Source organism: Coloeus monedula, assembly GCF_965178545.1.
Source record: "Coloeus monedula genome assembly, chromosome: 6".
Taxonomy (NCBI): domain Eukaryota; kingdom Metazoa; phylum Chordata; class Aves; order Passeriformes; family Corvidae; genus Coloeus; species Coloeus monedula.
Genome location: NC_138786.1, coordinates 56,637,717 through 56,655,842, shown reverse-complemented (window position 1 = coordinate 56,655,842; position 18,126 = coordinate 56,637,717). Strand labels below are relative to the sequence as shown.

The following is an 18,126-nucleotide window of genomic DNA, read 5'->3' as shown; positions in this document are numbered from 1 at the left end:
CTTAGCTTGAAGAAATCACAATCTAAATGAAAGAGACAAGTAACAAATGAATGGATAAGGGCTATTATTAACCCTGTTTCATAAATGGAAAAGAACTGAGACTCAAAGCCTGCTTATAATTTACTTGATAGTCTACCTTTCTAATAGAAAACAAGTAAATAAGAATCAAGGTATGAAGGGGCTTCAAAAGTCTCACAAGAAACCAGGGAAATAATCTCAAGTTCCTCTTAGATCCAGTTCATTGTCTTAACTGCAAACTCCCCACCCACCTCCCCCACACATAAAGGAAGCCAAAAGTGGTATCAGTAGAGAAAATAGAAGAGCACTCTCCTAAGCATCTATTTTTCTTTTATAAGCCAAACCTTAATCCACATGAGGCTTATATGGCCATAAGAAAATTCTGCCAGCTTGTCCAGAAGCTCTGTCCCACTGAACAACTAATCCAGCTCTGTCAGATTTGAGCTCACAAGAAGAGAAAGAAGTTTTCTTCTTACTCCTGCAATATCTATCCCTGCCAAAACAGAAAAACACATCTTGGAGTGCCATCTAGAGGAAGGCACTCCTCTACAGAAAATGGTTTTGTTGGTTGAAGATGTAAATTCTCACAAAGATTTTCAAGCTAACTCTAGTAAGGAAATGGGGGGTGAGAGCACAAAAAGCACCTCCATGTTCCTCAATATTTTGGCATGTATATGAATACTCACAAAATTCCAGTGATATCTGTACATGTAACTACACGGCTTAAAAAATCTGCCACAGGGACGAGAAGCATTGATTTGTAATGATGGATAACATACTCCAAGGAATCTTGGAAGTGTCTGAAGAGATAGCTAAGGAGCAGCATGGAAACCAAAAAATGGAACATTGATGGGGGTAATCTCCAAAAGTCCTTATTAGTATGGGGATTTTTGTGTATTCACAGAGGTGTAAATCAATACCTAAGTCAATGACTCCACTCCCAGTGTCAGGCAGAGGCGCACAGCCCTGGCAAAGCTCATGGAGCTCCAGCCCAGTGTCACTCACACCACTCACAGCTGGAGCACGTGCCCTGCTCTCCTTTCCTGTCACTTCAGAAAGTCACCCAGGGCAGAGCAGTGGTGGATACAGATATAAGGCACCAGATGGCTCAGGGTTGTGGTCCCTGAGTGACTGCAGAAGGGAAGGCAGCCCAGAAACACCACACTACTCAGGGCCAGCACCAGGGCAGCCCAGAAGGAGCAAGGAGGCTCTACAAGCACTGCACACAGTGCAGGAGGAATGCCCTAGCCACAACAGCACCCATGTAGCAGCTCTGCTCTGCTCCCCCATCCTGTTTGCTGCACAAGACCGACACACAGACACATCCAAACATCCCAGACTTTCAGGATTCCAGGGCAGCTGAGTTGGAAGCTGGCCCCAAGGTTTAAATCCCAGATATTTGTCTCTAGCAGCTAGCCTCAACACTTAGGTATTTCCCTGTATCTATAATTCCTAAATGCTTTTAAAAATCTGCCCTTGCTACTGTAGGTGATCATATACGTGGCTCAAATCTTAAGGTGTCCAGGAGCTTATTAAAAATGTTTAAACACATGTAAGCAAACACCGTTAATGGAACATTTAGGTTGAAATATATAGTTTCCTAAGATAAAATAGCACAGCAATAATGATCTGTGTCTCTGATGTTTGCTTTAATATAAGACAGATTGCCATACAACACCATATGCATTTCATTAACTCTGGGATGAGGTAATCACACAAAAAAATCAAACATCACACACTGACTAATGGTTTTGCAGGTAGAGTCAACTATCAGAAATTCTCATGTCATCAATATGGACACCACAAGAAAGTGATTTCTCTGACAAAGACAAAAAGAAGAGAGTTCCTTGATTTGCATGGAAACAAGATTCATATACATTTTTTTGTTTCTATTTTAAATGTATATCTCAATTCACTTCAGAGTCTGCCTCTCCAGTTACAGTCTTTCTGTCCCTGCACATCTTCCAGATTCACCGCATATTTGGAATTCCAGTCTCGCTCAAAAAGATCTTTCAACTGTTCCTGGACAGGCTGTTGCCTTCTTTGCGGGTTGGTTGAATTCTGTTTGATAATTAGTCCCACACCAGCTGTATCAGTGAAGTAGTTTTCTGACCAATTGGAAGTCCCTATGCAATGGAAAAGTAGCTGATTAGAAAACATTCATTTCTCAGTGTTCTGTTTGATCTCTGTGCTTTGTTGATTTGCTCTATGACTGCAAATCTCATTAGGACCAACAAGGCAGCAAAAATCGGGTCACCTCCTTCTTATACCAGACCTCAGGTTTCGGAAACCTGGTATTAACTGCAACCCTGAAGGCTCATAACCTTCTGATTCCTTACAGCCTGTGACAGAATGCACAAATCTACTCATAAACATGGTAATAAAGTGCAATATTTGAGGGGTAAAAGGGGTAAAAGCTGGTGTTTAACATGGGTGTTTAAAAAGTCTTTAATGGACTTAATTCTCTTTACTTGTTAAAGGAAAACAAAAGGAGAAACTAGACTCTTAATCCATAAACCTTCAGGAGCTGTTCTGAGCTTGACATGCTTCTAAACCAGGCAAAACTGGGAATCTAGCTGCAGACATTGTCTAGGGCTCCCTCCAAAGCTACCTCAATTCAGAAAATCAAGCACTGTGAAAAATACACATTTTATCACTTAGCATGTCTCCTCATGATCTCCCTAGCCAGAAAAATCTGTCAATTCCAGGAGGTGCTTAGGCATGAAAACAAATTACGTGCATATCTGCCTTCAAGTATGAAACAAGTTATTAAAGTATTGAAGGCAATTGTAGCTGTAAACCCTCAGCCAGTTGGAAGATCAGGTTATTTGCTGGTGTGCATTGCTGGGAGGATGAGCTGGCCGAAATGACAGAGCACTTTCACATTCCCTTTTTGAGGGTTCCTAATAAAAGAGTGAAACGTAAACATCGTCCCAGTTTTCAGAACAGTTGACATTACTGTTTTCTCATTTCCTTTCCTAGAGTTCTGTTCAACAAACAGTGCATAGAATTAATTCCTCCCAGCAGTTCCTTTTTATTAAAGCACGATAATGTTATATACTGGAGCACCAGCTATCCCAGCATCATTCTGAGCACACGGGCTGTGAAATTCCCACTGTGCTTGGCACAGGCTGTGCATTCAACCCTGTCATGCTCTGTTCCTAATGGTTCACAATCATATGAAATAATCTCTTACTGAACTTGACCTACATTATTGTCTTCCCTTCACATCTGTACTTCTGTACCTACAACACACTTTGCTTTATATGGCAAAATGAGGTATTTTTTACTCTTGCAGCTGACCCTATCTCAGTCTCAGTCCAGTAGATCTGGAGATATTGTAAGTATTTGGAATAATGGAATACATACCGATGTAGGCTACTTTATCAGTGACCATGTATTTGTTGTGATTCACTCTCCCATGAGGAATGTTTGTGTGATTCAGAACAGGAACAATGAAGAGTTTCTGCAGGGAGAGAAATTAAAAATATAAACAGAAATACTAGAGTGAGGAACAGACTTCATGATTGGACAGTGCATGTTTTCTATAGTTTCAAAGAATATAGTATGGGAAGAACAGAAGAGAACATACTGCACTCTGTTATTAAATACACCATAAAAGAGATTTTACTCCTATCCAAGAAAACTAGCAAACAATACTTCCACTATACATAAAATTGGATAAGCAATTGAGATCAGATACAGATAATGTTTGCTTCACAATGTTCCATTAGTGGCACAGCTATTATCATTACAGGGCAGACAATTAGATGCAGTTTTAGACAGCTGTTTAATAGATCTGCATTTACCACTGATTGCTGCTCTTATTTTGTGTGAGAATGGGCTGATCACAGACACGAGGGGTACTGCAGGCAACTATAATGCCTAACTTGTTGTGTTAACTCCTACCAAAAACTACATTTTTGTCCCTTCTTAGTTTTTTTTTCTGAAACCCACGCCTCCTTCTGTGGTGTCTCTCTGTTGTGGTTACTGCATCATGTTGGGAGCATTCACACCATCCCCACTCCACTTGATGCATTCCAGCCTCATGCTTATGGCCTGTGTGCAATATTTAGTGTTCAAAAATAGGTCTATCTATATAGACAGAGAGCAGATCTCTCAATTCAAAAAAACTGATAGCAATTAGACCCATTTAAAGTACTCCATGCAGGAAAAGGTCTCTGAGAGGACCACTAAATTATCATATAAACTCTTACTGTCACAGTGCTCAGCAAAAGCAACTGCCAGGATAATGTCTCAAGTGCCACAGCCAGGCACATCCCTGATATCACTCATAGCTTGAAATAGCTGCTTCCTCAAAGATTATATATTGGGCCTCTTTTTCACAAGAATGTGAAGCAGTCACTGCAAAAACAGACAACCTGCTTCTCTAAAAGCTAATATTTGTACACACAAACTGCAGCTTAGTCTCAAAAACCAGTATGGGGCCATATCCTCAAGCTGTCTTTCCAAAATCAGGTTTGTTATCATACCACTTCGACACTGATGTGGGCATGTGGGTTGTTGAGAGCACGCAGGGACCTCAGATAGTGGAGCATGGCTGGGTCAGTGTATGCCCAGCAGCTGACCAGAAGCCGGACTTGCACTCTGTGGTTGAAAGCTGCACGTCTCAGGGCGTTGTCAATGGCTGGCCAGTATCTGCAGAAAAGGAGGTGCAAAAAGGGATATTTTTTTAAACAGTTCAGTAGAAAGCTGTGACAATAAACTGAGACTACAAGTGATGATGCACAGATGGGATCTCTGATGTCTAGTAAGTAAAGCACTTGTGGCTTCCCTGGAGGTACAAACAAGATTTCTGCCTTCTACCAAGTCCGTTCTTTTCACAGAACGTGTTTTGAGACCTCCAGACTCTGCCAAATTGGGGTGAAATTCATCAAAAATGTAAAGCTTAGTAGAGTGCACATACACAGATACAGCATGGTTTCACCATGCTCATTTCCTAGGAAACTAAAGATAACAATAGCAACTCCAGGGTAAAACCTGTTCGTACAGCCCAGAGTAAAAAAGGCAGTGCAGAGCCCGGAGGAAAGTCTAAGAACCATTTTGCAGAATGTGGCCTTTCCAGGGCCCTGGAGACTGTTTCCAGTGTTTGCAGTGGTCCTGTGCCATCAGCCAGTGTGGGCAGGCTCTACCCCTCCCCACTCCTCCCTGCCCTTGTCATGTGCCCCCAAGGTAATGGACACAGCTGTGCTCTCCTTGTTCCCTGAACAGGGGAAAATCCATTTTCCTGACACTTGTGTTGGCAGGAGCTGTGGGGAGCATTTTTAACATCCTTCACCCAGCTACACAACACTAAGAGCTGGACAATGTACATCCCAGGGCTAGTAACTCCAAACCCCCACATGGCATTTTCATTCCGTAGATCCTAAAAAATGCTGCACGGAGCGAGACGACCATGTTTAGTACAGATTGGAGGGCTGATACAGAGAGAGGTCTAGCATTTGCTCACAGTCCCATGAGCAATGATGAATTAATTTGCCTAACTTAATCCTTTTGGTCTTATGTACAAAGGCCTGAATTATCTAATCCTCTCCTGTGCATCGTCCTATTGCGATCAATGGCCTGGCCACGTGCTCTGAGGCTCAGGCTTGACTTATAGATCCTGAAAAACTTGGAAAATCATGCTATTTGAAATGCAATTTTTGAATGGTTTCAATTTTTCAAATATATCAGTTTCCAGTTGATTAACACTCAGGCATTAGACAGCAGCTTTGTTTCCTCTGCCTCAGCTGCTGGAGGAACCTAACCTGAACTAATCAGCTTCAATTCATGGCACTACAGCTGGTTGCTGTGGAGATAGCCCGAGGCCCTGCACTGCTTTCCCTGGGCCTTTCAAACTCTTGTTTGCATCTGATCAGCCCTAGATGTCACAAACTGTGGATTAAGCCTTCAGATGAAGAATAAGGAGTATTAACTCACTCAATCCTAAGGGGGAAAAGAGACATTTCTGGGCTTATTCTTGGCTAAAATCAGAAGATGAGAAACCCAGAGACTCAACCATACAACACAGAAACTGAAAATCCTCTGAGCTGTTTGATTTATTAAATACATCCTCCAAGTAGAAGCTAGTCTTGAGATTTTGTTTCTTGGACAGTAGAATTATCTGTGTCTCTCTATTATTCTAAAATCTTCCCCAGAACACACCCATGCCCCAGCTGAACAACAGAGGCTTTACACAGTTGTGACAGAGGACATAATGCATGGTATCATTCTGGCTAAGTGGCAGTCTAGAGCTTACCCTATTCAGCAAGTCATGTTGTACATAATTATTTCACTTGAACTTCTTTCTCAGATTATTTAGATGGTTGGTAAACTCAGAAATGTTATAAGCAGATAATTCAGAGCACTTGGTTGCATGTAAACACCCTAATTCAAGCATATCTAAGAGGATTTGGGAGTCTTAGTGATGCCCCATGACTGACTAACTTTCCATGTTGCTCAGGTTTGGGTTCATGTGCAGAGTCTGCATCGTTCTGCTGTGACCTTGGGCAGTCTCTGGGACCATGGCAGTGGTTCACCACACGCAGGCTCAAGGCCAGGCTGGATGGGGCTTTGAGCAACCTGGTCTAATGAAAGGTGTCCCTGCCCATTGCACAGGAGGGGAGAAGCTGGATGGTCTGTAACCCAAACCATTCTATGATTCTGTGATTACTCCAGATCACCACTATCACCTTCTCTCTGAAGCTGCTGCTGGAACTTAGGTGGAATTATTAAAAACAAAACAAAACAAAACAGAAACCCCCAAACAACAACAACAAAAAACCACCAAGCCCCAAACAAACAAAAAACCCCAGGAGTTTCTTTTAGAGACTGTTTCAGCTCTCACTGCAAAGGTCAGGACAGTCAAGAACCACCCTCTAAAAAATGGGTCAAGTGCATCAAGCAGGAAATAGAGCAGGAAGCCAAGACTCTTCAGAAGTAAAGGACATCAAGAAAGAAAAACAGGAGCAAGAAAGGAGAGCACAACAATGTTTTCTCTGAAAAATCTGATGTCAGATATATTTCTGGTGTTCCCTTTCCTCTCTCTATTCATAAAGCTGTTGTGTTGAATTTTGGAGGACGCTGTACCTGACTGTCCCTAGTCTGGCACTTCACGGCTTTCCTGCTGTGCGTAGAGCACAGGAGGCTGCTCTAAAACACCAGCAAAGCACACAGGTATTGGATACTATCCTTCCTGCAGCATCAGGATTGGACTCACAGAATCCTAGGATTGTTAAGGCTGGAAAAGACCTTTAAGATCATCAACTCAGCCCAGCACCAGCACCATGTTCACCACTAAACCATGTACTCAAGTGCCATATCCACAGATTTTTTAAACACTTTCAGGGATGGTGACTCCCTGGGTTGTCTGTTCCAATAGTTGACAACCCTTTCCATGAATTTCTTTTTCCTAATATCCAATCTAAACCTCCCCTGACACAACTTGAGGCCATTTCCTCTCATCCTGTACTTTGGTACCTGGGAGGCATAGTCCATGGGATAATTGTGAATGCAGAGCAAAGCCTCAGTTCTCTCCACTCTGAATATTTTAATTGCAGAAGGAAGGGAATCATATTTTTTTTCTTTATGTAGTGCAAGTAACTGATTTGCTCAGGATTCAAATTGTACCTTTTTGGATGAATGAAACGGCTGGTAGGGAAATATTCCATAACAGAAACATAGACAAACTTCTCTGCCTGACTGATAATACTGAGTATGGCATAGAGGTCATGGGTGCGACCTTCTGGACAAAATGCTGGAGGGGAAGCCTGTAAAAAAAAAAGAAAACACATAGATCAGTGATTTAATTAATTTTTTTCTCTCAGGCTTCGACTCATTTATGTTTAGACTTGTCTAGTTTTCATTAAAATATCACAAAACACTTGAGATGGACCACCATCTTTCCTCATGCCTTCCATGTCCTGCTGGGTCAGATACTTATTGATACATTGAGCCTACAGGTGACTAAAAGAGACCTGCACACTGTTCCTGCCATACAATTTGACAGCTAATGCTGGGGTTATCCCTATTCTTTGAAAAGTTCCAGAGAAACCTAAGGAACAAATTATTATCCACCTGGAACACAAGCAGCTGAGGAGGATTGCTGAAGAACCTTTTCTGCTCAATCCTTAAACACAGCTTACAGTCTGTCATGTTATTTTCAAAGGTACTTACAGAAAAATAGGTTTCTGTCAAGATTCCATTAAATTCTACTTCCAGAGGCCGACGATTGTTAATGTGGGTAGAATAGTTAAGAGGCCAAGGGAATGGGATGGTTGCATTAGGATATCCAACATCCCAGTAGGTACTAAACGTTTTCCAGAGGTCTTTGGCCAAGCAGCTGCAGTTATACATCACAGCACCAAACTCTTTCACCTGCAAAGAAAGCAAGCTGTGTCACAGCTCCAGAAGGAGCCACCTCCAGGGCTTTCTTTGCTGTTTCTTCCACTTTGACAATATTTTACATCATTACGATTTTTCTCTGTTATCTGCGAGGACATGAATTTTCCCCCAGATTTTTGAATATGCAGTAGCAGAGGTTACCTGAGATAAAGATCTCCAGTCCATGTTTGCACTACCAATATATACGTGTTTCATGTCTACTATCCAGAATTTGCTATGCAACACTCCTCCTGTCAAATGTCCAAAATCAATCTTTTTCACGTGAGCCCCTAAAGAAAGAGGGAGAGGGGAACAAGGAGTTTAGATATAGCATGGAGATGGTTCCTCGACAGCCAGAATATGTCTGCATGTCTGACTCTTGCAGGTAGTAATAACTACCAAAATTCACAAGCTCTCATTCCTGGAAACACAGTAACTTCAAAAAAATACACAAAATGTGAATTTTCAGGAAAATCCTAAAGAGACACAGAAAAAAACATGAATTAGTGAACAGATAGTGCTTATCCTGTGAACCCATGCAAGCACCACACCAGAAGAGGCCTTGGAGACCAGTTTACCTAGATGCCCTTTTACAATATGGAAGCTCTGAGTGGATCACTGAAGGGAAATAATTACCTTTTTCTGCTAAAAGCTCGAGGTCCCTTGATTTTGTAGCCAGAGTTGGTGAACTTGCTGCAATATACAAAGAGACATTCTCTGCGAGTAACCTCTCAAACCTCTGCAGAATATCTTCACCCTGTGTGGTACATTGTTATTTTTTAAATTTTATTACAGAATGTTTAGTAAGATATATGCGAGTCCAGTGTTACTAATGGGTGCTTCCTTTGAAGAACCCCCGTGCAAAGCAGGTCAGAAATTTCACCTATTTCAGGAGTGTTTCAAGTAAAGAGGGAATAAAGATTCTGATCCAATGTATGAATCAAAGTTTATTTTCTGTCATTTAATGCTATTAGATGTAAGGTTTAAAAGTATGACCATAAACATCCCAGAGTTCAAAGGTGAATGTCCCAGTGAAAATCAGCTGCTGGACCCTGATGCTCAACAGATGTGTGGAGTCTTTTCTCCCTGAGGATAAAGGTGACAGAGACTGTCCAACACTGAGCTGTCCCTTAGCAGAGACAGGGCTCAGCCTTACATCTGCCACTTTTACTTCTTCTCGTGTGCAGTTAATGGCACCTTATACCACCAGAAACACCTAGGGAGGAAGATAAGGGGAGCAGCCCCAGAGCCTGTGAAGACAGTGAGGAAGATGTGCCAGGAAGGAGGCAGAGACTGGGCCCACAGTAATAACCAGGCCAGCATGTGGTACTTCAGCAAACAGCAGAATTCCCGACACAACTAAGCTCCATTCCTGCCTGAAACAGCGTGACCTTGTCCCATCTGTTTTTCAGAACAGCCCCCCAGACCCTGCTCAGGATTGTCTGGGAGTTTGCTAGCTGCCACAGGCTGAAGTGGAGCCAAGGGACAATTAAACATCATGGGTGGTTGCAAGGTGAGGCTGTGCCATGGCCTCTGTCATTTATTTTTGGTGGTAGAGCCAGAAAGGTCCCGCAGGAAGCCTGACCACTCAGGGTGCCCAGGAGGAGAACCCTGCAAAGGAGAGGGAGCCTCCTTAGCTACTGTCCAATGTCCTCCTTAGCTGTCCAGAGTCATGGCTCCAGGACAGCTGCCCAGTGGGTGGATGCAGGTGCTGTGTCTGCACACAGGGGAGAAGCAGCCTCTGCAGCTGTCAGAAGTCCCTGAGCAGACTTTGCTTCCTGACCCTTCCCACTAACCAGTGGGAATTGGCACCATCACTCGTGTACACGGAATCCTGTAGGCTCCTCAGCTCTGCCACTGCCTGCCCCTTTCACAGCTCAGCCATCCACAGGGTGAATGTGGGTTTGAGGCTGACAGCTGCACGCTCTTAAAACAGCATAAAAATACTTAGAGACATGGGCAGAGCCCAGATGGAGTCTAACTTGACTGGAGGAGGAAGGTTGGAGTGTTGCTTCAGAACAGCATGGAAAACCTTCCTGGGTTTGCAGGAGGAGTCAAGCAATGTCTCTGGGAGACAGACCACACAGCCAACCTGCCCTTTGCCACATGTACATGAGGAAAAACAACCACAGACATGCTTGTTGTTGATTTTACCTTACCTGCTTAGAAGAGGAGTCATTGACACTGATATCCTTCCCAGTAAGAGACCAATAGTAAGAAGCTACATGAACTTTTTCCTGGGCTAGATCAAGCAGTCTCTTCCAGGCTTGGTACAAGGGTTTGGCTGCAGTGCTGTTTATCTCAAAGGGTAAGTCATAAGGAACATTTTCCACAAGTTCAAAGCTGCAATGGCAATTGTATTTTGTGAAACAAGTGACTGTAACCCTAACAGGACACCAAGCACCTGTTAGGCCACACAGTTGGCCATGCTGCATGTCAACCTCCACAGCAAACAAACTGAGCTGGACAAACAGGCTGGGAGTGCTTTCTACCCCTAGTTTTTATAGCCAAGCTTATATTGTACAGTGTCCTCCCTAATTCAGCAAAACAGCTTCTCAGTACCCACTCTGAAATCTGTTTATTTTACCATGCCTAAGATACAGAGAAAAGCAAACCCCCTTAGCTGGATGTCACTTAGGTAACTCTTCACCCTCTCCCAGCACAGATATTCCTTGCCCCTCCAGCCTCTGAGAAAGGCTGCTTTGCCAGCTGGTCACTCTGCTGCCTCCCACTGCTGCCACAAAAGGAGATGGCCTGGAGGTGGCAGAGGAGCAACCGAGCTGAGCTAAACATACAAGCACAGGACTGGGAGAGGAGCTGTGACACTGCCCCTACTGCCCCTCACAGCAGGCAACTACCAATTACCCAGTGCCTAAACAACACCCCCACTCTTCCCAAATTAGTGGTGCTTCATCACTTATGATACAACAGGAAGAGAATAAAACCCTTGCTGATATTATCAGCACTGTAACTATTTCTCCATCTGGTGATGACTTCTCCAAGTGCCATCTAACCTGACTCACCTGCAGGAGTCATTGGATCTCTTGGTGTCCTCCTCAGTTATTGCGGTTCTTGGGAGATCTCTGTAGAGTCCTTCTTCCTCTGGGAGATCTCCGTAGAGTCCTTCTTCCTCCTCCACCTTTCTGTAAATGCTGACAACTGCTGCTTCTTCTCTGTTAGGATCAACTGTGCTGTCCACACTCATGAAGTAAAGAGCCATCAGGACAAGACCAAGCATCAAAACTGCCCCTAAGATTTGAAACTGGAACAGGATCCACAGAAGAGAAGATTAAAGTGATCACCAAGACACTGAAGCACCAGCTAATGGATGACTGCCTGTGCAGGTGAATAAATCACAGTCTTTGAAGATGAGATCTGCTTGCAGCTACTGACAAATGGTGTTCTTAGATGCAGCACTGAAAGTGAGGAACACCTGTTCAAGGTCTGCTTGGATGGGGCCCTGAGCAACCTGATCTAGTTGAAGATGTCCCTTCTTTCTGTGGGTGGTTGGACTAGATGACCTTTAAAAGGTCCCTTTAAACTCAAATGAGGTGCAGTGAAAAGGACCAAAACGTGCCAAAATTATTCACATTGAAATCCCGAACTCAGGGAAGAAAGGTAAACAAAGAGACAGGAGAAGATATTGAAGAAATGAAATGCTAAAAGAAAGAAGAGAAAATTCTGAAACGAAGTGAAAACAATAAAAGCGAATGGGATGAAGTGCAGTGAAATGGACCGAAGCTTGCCCAATTGATCCTCATTGAAATCACAAGGTTTCATTTCAGGAAAGGAAATGAAACCTTGAAATCAGAGAACCAAGTGGAACAAACACTCTGGAAAGGAGATATGATAAAATAAAATGCACTTGGGGAAAAAAAAAAAAGAAAATTTGGAAATGGATTTGGGTTGGTTTTTGTGAAGACCGTGATTTTAGTTCAGTTTTTTGGTTTAATTTTTTTGTGCCAACATATCTATCCCTTGTTTTTTCCCAAGCCTTATGATTAATTTGACATTGATTAACTTTATTTTAGCACAAGACCAATGGATGTTCAACAAAATTTTTACCAAAATCAAAATAAGGAAATTTCTAACACAAGATTAGCTGTGGGATCAAGCCAAGCATTACCATAAAAAGGAAATTTATGAAGTCAGGGGAGAAAAAACAGTTCAGAAATTGTCAGAGGCAGAAACACATTTTGTGGTTTCTGAACATGTTCTGGTTTTGTCTTAAACCTCCCTTAAGTGAAACTACACAAATCTTAATTATCTGTGTGAACAGTATTCCCATGTCATTCTAGTGTGGTTAGTTTCGTTTCTCTTTTGCTGCACTTTTATTTTTTTTCCTGAATGAAGATGGAAAAAAAATAAAAATAGCCTGGCTACCTGGTAGATTCAGATCTGCAGCCCAGCCACTCACATGCAGAAAAGCATAGGACCAGTCTCTAAATGCTGCCCTGTACTGAGCAGGAAAAGACAACCAACCACGCATGCAGATCTATTTCCCCCAAATAATTATCATGTCTGGCTCCCCATGGCAATTCTTGGGAGCTGGGACCATCCACCAGCCTGTGACAGGCAACATGCACTTCAGAGCTGAGCTTCTGAACTTCCAGGCAGGAGAATCGAGTCTGGGGTGGTCGTGAGGCACCCACCATAGCCATAAATCTGAGCTCCCAAAAGGGCACATGGGAAAACTCCACAGAAATCACTTGCCTCTGGAAGTTTCTGTTTCAGATTCTATGTGGATAACACTTCTTGTTTGTAATTTTGCTCTGCTTTTCTCAAAATCTACAATCCTGACATCTATTTCAGGCAGTGATTTTAATTAAATAATCATTTTTAAACTATCTACTTAAATTTTGACCCTCTGGCTTGTTCTCTGCCTCATCAAGGGCAAACAAAACCCTCACTCATTTTTAACAGTTCTGCATTTCATCACATGAACACATTAGCAAGACTTAAACATTGCCCAGGTTTCAGAAGACATTTCGAGGTAAGAAATCTATTTTGCAGTCACATCGTAGCTGTCACCATGCTATACACTGTGATGTCCAGGTACTCTGGGCATGTTGAATAAGTGAATAAATGAATACATGAATAAATGCTGTGCCAATGGTGGAAGTGAGGCTGTTTGTACGAGCATGGGGTCCTTGTCCTGAGCCAGACAGAGCTGCAGGATTTAGCTCCACATTACTCCCTCTGGGCAAGGTTTGATCAGTCTATCGGATAAATCAATGGGAGTTTTGTCACTCACTTGTTTACAAATAGGATTGAAACCTACACAGATTTCTGAAATGGGCAATAAGATCATTCTTCTTAACCTGTTATTTCTTTTCAGAAATGTCAGCGCAATCTCAGTTCTTGTAAGCAAATGTGGTGTATCCCAGTAATTACCGTTTTGACGTCTTTTTGATTGTTCACGCCTAATTTCATGTTGGAGGACTCATTAAACATCACGGATGTTTTTAATGCTTTTTTCACAACCTGAAAAACAGAAATGTATGCAAAGGGAAAAATAAAGCTTTATGACAACATTTGTGTATAGCCAATTACAGACAAAAAGTGCAGGTTACTGCCACTGCTTTACGCAGTGCTCTGAGATTTAAGTATGGATCTGTGCAACATCCTCCCTGTATTATGGGTCTTGAGTGACATTAACAGATTCCAAAGTGACAGAGAGACAGGTCCCTGCAGTTTTTCCCCATTGCTGTCTACACACAAAAATCCCTGCAGTAATTAATGTGTAAACAACTGCATGGCTGCCTCTTCCAGCCATCCTTCAACACCCACCCAAACATATTTGCCAACAAGCAGTAATTAAATGCAGAAGCTGTGGGTGATAGTGTGCAGCATCAGTCTCATCCTACATGTGACTCTGTCAGGCTCCTGCTCTCTTCCCGTGCCTGTGAGTTGTCTTCAATGCCAGCATGTCTTCCAGAAGTGACTCTGTTAAGGGGACAGGGACCAGGCTGAAATACAAACTCCCCTGTTGCGGCCATGACTCTAGAAAATCAGTGATCTTCTTCTCCTCCTCAGACAGTATTTCTCCAATCTTGTGTTACCACCAGCAGAGGCAACCGTAAGAGCAAATACCAAAATATGCCAAAACTCACAGCAGATGGTCAGACAAGGGGAGTTGACGCTTGCCTCTTTTACCTTCTCAAAAACTTGACACATGCCCAGCAGGTCATGAATCATCCCTGCATTGGCAGAGGTGAATTTACCCCACAGGAGCCAGCTGACATTTTTCATTCTCAGAAGCAAGAAGCAGATCCTGGGGTACAGCAGATCTCAGAAGGTGCTACCAGATGATACCACCACCCGCCCAGTCCCTGAACAACTGCTTCAGACCTGTGAGCTGCTGGGCATTTGCAGCCTGGAGGATGAACCTGCTGCAGTGCTATTGGATATGCAGTTGCTCTGGAGGTGGCCACACTCAAGTTTTAGGTAGGAAGGATCCTGCCAGACGTGTCCCATCCATCTTGCCATGTGTTCACAGCTGTTGTCACCTGAACTGGGTGGGTTTATGGTGTCTGCCCTCCCCCAGCAGTAAAGCAGCATGGCTGTACACGTTCCATGCTGCATCCAACTCTTGCCCACTCCACCTTTCAGTATGGATGCTGTGACTGTGTGGAACAAGCAGGGGTTGGACACTGCCCAGACACAGCCCCAAAAGCTTCTGTGGGACCCAACTCACAGGTACTGGTGGAGCTGAACCACAAAGGTGGAGGATGTCTTGGAAGACAAGGGAGGTGGGTCTGAAACAGTGACTTGGGGAACACAGGGGTGTGAAAAGGAAGGGCCTGTGGTAAAAGACCAGATGAGAGAGAATGACAAAGATGGAAAAGGTGGACAGGTAAGAAAAGGTATAAACACTCCTGCTTAAAAGCATACTAGAGCTGCAGAGCAGAAAGCCATGTTTCCATTTCAAGACCTGCTTGTTGTTATCAGCTGTAATCACTGTAGCAGGGCCCACTTCCCAAAGCAGTTTTACTTACACTTTTCACTGTCACTTCCTTTTGCTGCCCCAGGCTCAGCTGCAAGCTTTTACACTAGACATAGTCACAAGTGCATGCAGATAAACATCCCTTCTCCCAGACCCGGAGAAATGGAGTGGCTGCCAGCAGTGAAGGACAGTTGGCCATTTCCATACCTCTGAAGTCCCAGTTCATGTTTTAAGCACAATATAAAGACCCACTGTCTTACCTCAAAGAGCTGACAGTCCAAGCAGGTGGGGGATATAACCCACCACACAGTGAAAGTGTGTGACAGCAACACACATGAGAGGAAGTGGTCACATACCCACCCAGAAAACTTAGTGGGAAGAAAGGCAAGAAAGAGCAAGAGAGAAGATGTGAGAGTTGGGTGGGAAACTGAGGCAAAGGAATTTTAAAGGAGGAGGAGAAAGGCAGCTGACAAACAGCAGCAGCCCTTCAGGCTGGGCCAGGAGAGCCTACTGAGGCTGCAGGTCACACTCCACAGCCCGGGGCTTTGGCACAGATAACCCAATCAGCTGGGCTGGCCAGGAACAAACAGCCACGATGGATACTTCTCATCACAGAACTGGAGCTGAGAGGTGTTGCCTTGTCCCTCTGGCTCCTGAAGTCACATTTGGTAACCCAGGCAGTGTCTTGTTAAGAAACTGCAGGTGTCAGTGCTCTTAGAGCCACGTGATGGCCTCAGACAGATGGAGCTTACCAGAAACAACTTGTTTCGCTTCTCTTTTTCAGCAACAGTTACAAAGTGTCTTCAAAAAGCAGCATTTTTCTTAAAATACGAAGGTGAACAGATCTCGTATGTGCTGTGATAGAACCATCTACATTCTGTTCAAACAAAGCCCTTCTTGATGTCTTTGACTGGTGATGGGTTGGAGTCCCACCTGCTGTACAGAAGCCATGAGAACTGCTCTGAAAACAGGCAGTTTAATTTTCAAGAAGGAAAACATCACAGACTCAACCAGAAATCCTAAGAATAATATTGTAGCTAGTCAGCAATTAACTCTGGCTCCCTCGAAGCTTTCAGGGATCTGCCAGCTGCCAATTTCAATGACTGAAGTTCAGCCAAGAGCAATAAATACAAGCACTACTTAGCATTGCTTCACAGGCTGGGACACCAGCTAATGCCAGTCTGCTGAGTACTCACAGGACACTGCTGTTTATAACATTAAGGTTGCTTTCTCCTTGCCTCCACAATACCTCTTGGTACTTCTTCACCAGAAACAAACTGTGTCAGACTTGGAATTTCAAACACAAGAATGTGATTTTTTCACTATACAAAATCCTCCCCAGGAGCTGTTTGAAGTTCCTCAGACAAACAAGGTGCGTTCATCTCTCCATGGCCACCCCCCTGCTCTCTCAAGATGATGACAAAATGTACTTACCATCCTGGAAGGTCTCCTCCTGTGCAGATGTCCCACTGCACTCGGATGTTACTCCCAGCCTTGTGTACAAGAGGCAGTGCTCAATGCCCTTCATCAGCACATTTGTTCAGGGTTCTTCTTGGTTTTTTCCCCTCCTGCTGTAAATCACTTCCTCTTAGACACTGAGTTTCACAACATGCACTGACAGGGTGCTAAGTTACCATCCAGTTGTTGTGACCCAGTTCTTAGACTCCAGGTCCTGATCTTCACCTGTTTGCCGTAACTTGCTATGTTGGATGGCAAAGCTCCCACTCAGTGGTGTAAAGTCAGAGTCCAGATCAGCATGAGAAGATACTGTTTGAAAGGACTGCTCAGCTTTGGTGCTGTTAGCAACCCAAACATGGCACTATTCTTAACTGCATTATTCTTAGCCCACCAGAAGCTTCATTTTAAGCAGACAAACAAACCCTCCAAAACAACCTCTCTGCAAAGGTTTTCTTGAAAGCACTTTCCTGCTCAGTCATGCTTGGACAAATATAAGGGAGCAAACGAGCTCCTTTGAAACAGTGCAGCCCTCATCTGCACATGGCATTTGGAATTTGCAGTGACAATGTTGAGGGGTTACATCTGACATTGAGTTTGGGGAAGCTCCTAAGAAATTATGCCTTCTTTAAAAATACAAAGACTGCCCCTCAGCCAACACAAATCACTCTGGGGACACTGCTGTTGTTCTCCAGGCAGCCCCTCGTTCCTACTGAACCCAAGGATGCAGTTCCCTGGTGCAGTACCAGGGGAAGGATGCTCTAAGGAGTCAATGGAGAGACAGCTTGGAACACGAGACTTTAGCATACCTTGTATTAAGCTGCTGAAGATGGAAAAAAAAAGGAGCCAGAGGACAGGTCTGGAACAGCAGAAAGAGGATTTTCCCTGGGAAGCTGAAAGTGCCATGAGTCCTCTGCTTCCCTTAAGACCAAAACACAAGCATGAACTCAAAGAAGCCCAAAAGGTAGTTGGTGGAGCAGATAGGACACCTGTCTGTCCAGCCAGCTTGCCCCTGAATTTACTGCTGTGCACAGATCACTTATCATGGGAGCCATCCCAAATCTCTGTTACAACAGGACTTAAAAACAAAGCAAACGCTGCTGATGTTCCTGTAGATTTGGGTTACCAGAAAACTGAAGGCAGGATCTGCAGCCAAAGAAAACACAGCTCCAGAAAGCCACCCTGCTAAAGGTCCACATTGTCCCCAGGAAGTGTCCCTGGCCTTCAGATGACTTCAGAGGCTGAGCATCCCAACTAAATATTTCAGCTAAGCTTCTGCTTGTGTGGGGGACAGAAATCCTGGCATGAACTATGTCAACACAAGT

The 18,126-nt window shown here is 43.7% G+C and overlaps 1 protein-coding gene across 1 annotated transcript; it reads right to left on the bottom strand.

The window, feature by feature from the left end:
- Nucleotides 1–1,777: 1,777 nt before the first annotated feature.
- On the bottom strand, nt 1,778–16,857 carry PLD4 (phospholipase D family member 4). The gene is made up of 11 exons (XM_082284348.1): nt 16,781–16,857; nt 13,795–13,884; nt 11,424–11,662; nt 10,560–10,743; nt 9,037–9,157; nt 8,563–8,690; nt 8,194–8,394; nt 7,648–7,787; nt 4,512–4,677; nt 3,388–3,484; nt 1,778–2,144 (listed from the first exon to the last, which is right to left on the bottom strand). Exons 1-11 carry the CDS (start codon nt 16,781–16,783, stop codon nt 1,936–1,938), a joined length of 1,578 nt encoding a protein of 525 aa, XP_082140474.1. The 5' UTR covers nt 16,784–16,857; the 3' UTR covers nt 1,778–1,935.
- Between the last annotated feature and the right edge of the window lie 1,269 nt (nt 16,858–18,126).

Excerpts from the sequence above, each read along its gene's own strand:
- PLD4 (XM_082284348.1), bottom strand. Across the intron at positions 8,691-9,036 it reads CGAGCTTTTAGCAGAAAAAG|GGGCTCACGTGAAAAAGATT; the intron begins GTAATTATTTCC and ends CTCTTTCTTTAG. Across the intron at positions 2,145-3,387 it reads TGATAAAGTAGCCTACATCG|GGACTTCCAATTGGTCAGAA; the intron begins GTATGTATTCCA and ends TCCATTGCATAG.